Source organism: Dysidea avara, chromosome 14, assembly GCF_963678975.1.
Source record: "Dysidea avara chromosome 14, odDysAvar1.4, whole genome shotgun sequence".
In the NCBI taxonomy this organism is placed as follows: Eukaryota; Metazoa; Porifera; class Demospongiae; order Dictyoceratida; family Dysideidae; genus Dysidea; species Dysidea avara.
The window spans coordinates 4341093-4347092 of NC_089285.1; the positions used below are offsets into that span (position 1 = coordinate 4341093).

A 6000-nucleotide genomic window follows, 5' to 3' on the forward strand; every position below is an offset into this window, starting at 1 on the left:
TTTTAAAAATTCTATATCCGGCCACCTGTAAGCATTTTGTTATACATTATGTATTATATGGTCTAGTACTATTCCGTAAAGGTGATATTTTCGTCTCATAAGATGTCTCTAGGATGTCTTTCAAAGGCGGAATTTTTGGCGGCACGTGAAATTTTCACCCGGATCCCTACTTAAACGGTACTACCGTACCGTTTGATACTGTCAAAGCACTATGAAAGTTTTATGAGACAGGTTAATTTCTGATCAATAGATTTTGTGAGAAAGTGCAACCTTCATGATCCCTAATATACAGCTGTATGATATGATATTTTTCTGTACATTCAGGTATCAAATGCTTGTTCTCATTACATGTGTACCAAACTTGGTGAAGGATATTGAATTTAAATTTGGTGTTACCATTGTTGGTTTTGTTGAAGATTCAAATAGTTTAAAACTTGTGGGTGAAAAGATTGATTTAGCGTACGAATATGTAGTGGACCGAGTTGAATTGTGCAAGAGTAGGGAGTTCCCCTGCAATATGGACACATCGCTGGTGATAGTTGCTATCAATCATTTTAAGAAGGTTGGAATAGCTGTAGTGGTGTGTAACACTGATGGTCAAAGGTTGCTCCCTATTTTGTTGAGTAACAGAAATGCCAACATAGATGTGTTAGTGGTACACTCCTTGTCTATGAAGGAAATTAATCATGCAATTGATGTACTAGAGTCACCTCCATGTGAGCAAGAAGTGAAGTTACCTTCAAAGGATCTTCTTCCTAAGTTACAGGAGAACATTGCAGAATTTCAGTCCGAGCATTCTCTTAATTTGCTAGTTTCAGTCAGTCAAATTGTGATACAAGGTTATTCAGAGAAGGATGTTATTGCTGTGTCTGATAAACTACATAGAAAAGTTGAGGACTTTTCTATTAAGACTATTATACTGAGCTTTAGTTTGAACAAAGAAGAAATACAATATTTAAAACACATCATGTTTGTCAAGCCAACTGAGCAAGCCAAAGAGGTGTTGTCTACACTCTCAAAGTCACTGACAGTAAAGAATTCACCAGTTTCTATTGAGTTCACTGGTACTTCTAAAGCTATTGCTGATGGCAAGAAGCACATCAACCAAGAATTGCTAAAGAACTTTCAGGTGAAGGCGGTCAGTAGCAGGTGTCATCCGAATTTCTTATCACAAATTGATGAATTTGTGCGAAAGCCACTTGAAGAAGAATTAAATGTTGTTGTGTACTATTTTCCAGTACACGGAAGTGAAGAGTTTACACCTACTAAAACTGTCATGATTTACATCAAGGTGTACAGTACTGATGATGATGACTTTAAGAAAGCATGTGAAGTTATTTCTGTGAGTTACATATAAATGATAGATTGATATACCGTATTTGACCGGTTAGTAGTCACAGCTACTATAACTTTCAACAAGGAAAACCTGCGGCTATGCAAAGGCGGCTACTATCTGAGGGCGGCTACTATGGGCTTGTGTAGTAGCAGCTTGCGGCATTTATACAGATTCATGAGTGACTGACCTTGTTTAATCATCTTTCAATAGTATCATTCATTTTAACTTCTCTCTAAAACGTTATTTCCTGGCTTATAACAACTCCTTTCATGGTTCCTGCTTCAAACGTGTCCTGCATCAGTATATCCAGATACAAGCCCTGGCTCTTATGACAATTCTAGGCTGTGAAGCGGATACTATTTGGGGTCGGCTATTGTACAAGCTGTGGCTATTAACCGGTCAATTACGGTAATGTAGATAATTGTGTGCATGTTCATGTATGTGTATACAGTGGAACCTCAGTTATCTGAACCCCTTAGGACTAGGGATGGTCCATAAGTCTGAAAAGTCCATATCTCTGAAACTGTGTATAAATAACCTTAAAATATAAAAATATTGGTAAAAATATCAGTATTATTCAATTACCCTAATAAAATAGTCACTACTGTCATTTCTGTAGTTCGCTTAACTAATAATCCAGATAAGTGGGGTCTGGATAACTGAGGTTCTACTGTACATAGACAAACATATGTCCGGGCATTTGTATTAGCTATATATCTATGTAAATTTGTATAGAAATTAGATCCAAAGAGTCAATTGTTCTTGCTTCATGATGACGAGTTTGACTGTATAGAAAGCAGTAATGCTATTGATCTTCCCACTATTGGTAAACCATACAGGGTGAGGATTGAATTACGACACAATCAAGTTGCTGTTGTATTACATGCCTTCACTGAACAAGATGCTAAGGATTGCTTTGAATCACTCAAACAACACATATCCAGTTTAAAGATAATTAATAACATTGAAGTAACTCTACCAGAGTTGAAATTTCTGCAGTTAAGCAAACCAGATTTGATGAAGGCTCACAATGTACAAGTTGAAAACCTTGTGCATTCATCTCCCAAACTGAGGTTAGAAGGTATGAAATCTCAGGTTGAAAAATCCTCTAAACACATAAAGAACTATTTGAGCACAATTGTAACCAAGTCTCACAAGTGTGTACACAATAGCTACTTGTTGATGTGGAAAAGGTGCTGGCAAGCTATTAATGATGAGATCTCTACTAACAAGGGGCTTTATGTGGCGCTAAACACTTTAGTGTCTGGTGACACCATTACCTGTGAGATAGTAGTAGTTGGTGACCTTGTTTGGAGGGTAGATAGTGCAATCTCCTCTGCTAAAAGAATTGATGGTAGTGTCAGAGAGTGTGTTATACCTACAGATAAAATGGGAATAAAGTTATTGAAAGAAGGCTTAGGCAAAGTAAAGAAAGATTTGATATTTCATTGTGAAGCTAAAGACAGTGACATCATAATTGTGTCACCTTACTGCACACATGCAGAAGAGGTATCCAAAACTATTGAGAATTTCATTTGTTCTGAAAAAGATAAACGGACAATTGTGAAAAAGTTGTTTGAAGTGAAATACTCATTTTCAACCAAAATGATGCTATCACAATGGAATGAAGTACTAGAATTAGCAAAGAGCAATAAAATTCTTAGTGTCACAGCAGTCACTGATCCTTGTGGTGGTGTTGAAGTGAAGGGAACTGAAGCTGCTATTAAACAAGCTGAACCACACTTCTTGAAGTATATTTCATCTCTAGAAAGTGATATAACTTGTTCAGAGCTTGCTGTAGACTACCTCTCACGTCCTGCATTGAGATCACCTGAGTTTGTTCAGTTGTGTAAAGAATTACAAAGTGACCTACCAGTGTCACTCACAGTACAATTTAAACCTGAAGTATTGTCATCAGCCAGTGTACCTGGTTGTGATATAACTGTAGAGATTTGTGAAGGAAGTATTGCGTTAGAGAACAGTGATGTGTTCATTAACTTTACAGATGAAAATCTCACCATGTCTAAAGAACTAAAGGATGTTGTCAATGATACTGCAGTGGTTGGGTGTGAACTTCATGTGAAGTGTCATGGAACTCAACTAGCTGGGAAGGCGGTCAGTTTCAACTTTGGTCAAGATGATGGTCAAAAAGTTATCCATGCAGTTTTACCCAACTGGGTAGATGGGGATAGTGATGAAGACATTGCCATTATTTCTGCTGTTACTGACAGTTTGAGGGTATCAGAGAGTTGTAATGCAACAACAGTGTCTTTGCCTTATATCAGTTATATTGATAAGAGCCTTCCCATAGATGTTCTGGCTAAGGCTTGTCTAAATGCCATACATGACATTTGCATGCAGTCTTGTTCTATTGAGAAATTACGGATTGTTCTACCAATTGACATGGCTGAGAAATTTCAGTCTGAATTTAGGTCAGGATTATTTCAGAAATGGATCACCACAAAGCCATTACATGATGTTTCATCTGGTGATGTGATAGAGTCGGATAATTCAATGTGGTTATGGAAAGATGATGATGGCAAGTATTATCTTTACCAACCAGAAGACAACAAAATCTTAAGCCAGAAGAGCCTAACAAGCTCTTTGTGTAATCTGAAAATTGGGAGGTTTGATTATGTGATTGACTTTAATTCAATGACTCAAACAAATACGAGAACAAACAAAGTTAGAACTATTAAACAAGTAACAAATGATCATGTGTGGATGTTCAAGAATGATGTGCAAAAATGGGAACTATTTTCTCAACGTGATTCAATGAAAATTGAAGCAATGTATGTTACAGGCACTCGTCATTCCCTAACAATTAATGGTCAGAATTTCACTTTCCAGTTTTCACACATGTCAAACATGATGCAGATAAATGAGGATACTTACAGTATGAATCCTATAAAACGTGTACCTCTGAAAGAATCAACAAAGAATAGTTCTGAAACTGGTAGTCAGCATTACAAAACATCAAGGATATTAATTCATGCCTCACCCTCAGATAGTAAAGAAGCAGAAGAAAAGCTGAGCTCATGTATTGATTCCCTCAATACTTCAAAATTCATTGATGTTCAGCCAAACATGGTTCCAATTTTGGACAAACATATTAAACAGATCCAAGATGATTACAGGGTAGAAATATTTGCTAGTCCAGCTAATTCTGAAGGTCCAGTAAAGTATAACATTATGGGCTATAAAGAGTGTATACAAGATGCGTTTACTGCAGTTTATCAGGTTTTAGCTACAACTACTAGTACTCCTGTACAACAGTCATTCCCCAAGCCAGCAGAATGGGAACCTCAGACTGATCCTATTGAGCTAAAACGTGTCCATGAAGGATCATCAGAGTGGGCTAAAATTCTAAATCGTATGAGGGAAACAATACCTTATGTGGAGTTGGTCTCAATTGACCGTATTCAAAACGAATTTCTGTGGGAGAAATATTGTCAGCACAGGGAACGGATGAGTCGGAAAGGATCAGAAAGAGTAAATGAAATGGAATTGTTTCATGGGTCATCATCTACTGCCCCAGAAGAAATATATAAATCTGAAGAAGGTTTTGACATGAGATTTAGCTGTAAAGGCATGTGGGGCCAAGGAAATTATTTTGCTGAAAGTGCAAAATATTCTTGTAGTTATGCTTATGAGAATTCATCCCATTCATCATTATATCTCAGGGCCTTTACTAGCCGCAGTAGTGCAAAGTTAATGTTTCTTGCTAAGGTTCTGACTGGAGACAGTTACTATTCTGCTTCTGATCAATCACTCCGCATGCCTCCATACAAACCATCAACTTTATCAGAGAAGACTCGCTATGATACTGTAAATGGTATGGCTCATGGATCTAAAATTTATATCACCTACTCAAATGACAAGGCTTATCCACTGTATGTTATTTCCTTCCGGCAGATCTAGAGCTATTAACTTTCAGTACAAACACTTTTATAGTATGAAATTATAACTGAGATGTTTTAAGAGTTTTTGTATACTATGGTGACAAAGTGGAACCATTATGTAAACATTTGTATAAAATAATTCATTGGTTTTGTTTAGTTGACTGAGTCCCAATGAAACCTCTATATGTTACAAACACTTTGGGACCAAATGATTTTGATGTTGTCCTATTTCAGAGATTGGTAGAGGTAGAAAGAGGGGACCTCAGATATTGTCCTTTGTATAGAGAAGTTAAATTTATAATCTCCTTTACATCCTTTAAACTGTATATATCCACATAGTGTGCACTTTACTAATTGTACATTAAGAAACTTGAAAAACTACCTGTGTCCTTTAATAGTTACAGCAGATTGCGTTTGTGTTTAAAATTGTGTCACACATGTGCTACTTTAATACACATGGTTTAATACGAACCTTCACAGAGCTACTTCTACAGACTGGAAATCTTAGTCCAGCAACTTGTTCCATGAAGCAAAACATTTTCCATCTCATGTATGCATACATGCATGTGACACGCAATTTATAAAAAGAAACTGCTGTAGTGGTTAAACATTATATCTCAGTGTTGTTGCAATATAAAATTATAAAGTGCTTATCTATTGTGGTACCATGTGCAAAAATTCAACGTATAATGTTCACTATCTTGTATCATGTTTTTACTTATCATTTTTGCATTTTCTGAGCTTGTACATGTGATAATTATT

General features: G+C 36.4%; 1 protein-coding gene across 1 annotated transcript in view; it reads left to right on the forward strand.

Annotated features, from left to right (window-relative positions):
- Positions 1-5403, forward strand: part of LOC136244989 (uncharacterized) — a 29459-nt gene extending 24056 nt beyond the window's left edge. The window contains exons 4-5 of the mRNA XM_066036515.1: positions 325-1342; positions 2072-5403. Coding sequence (XP_065892587.1) covers positions 325-1342; positions 2072-5257 — 4204 coding nt within the window. The 3' untranslated portion in view covers positions 5258-5403. The remainder of the gene's footprint in view (positions 1-324; positions 1343-2071) is intronic.
- The last annotated feature ends 597 nt before the right edge of the window (positions 5404-6000 follow it).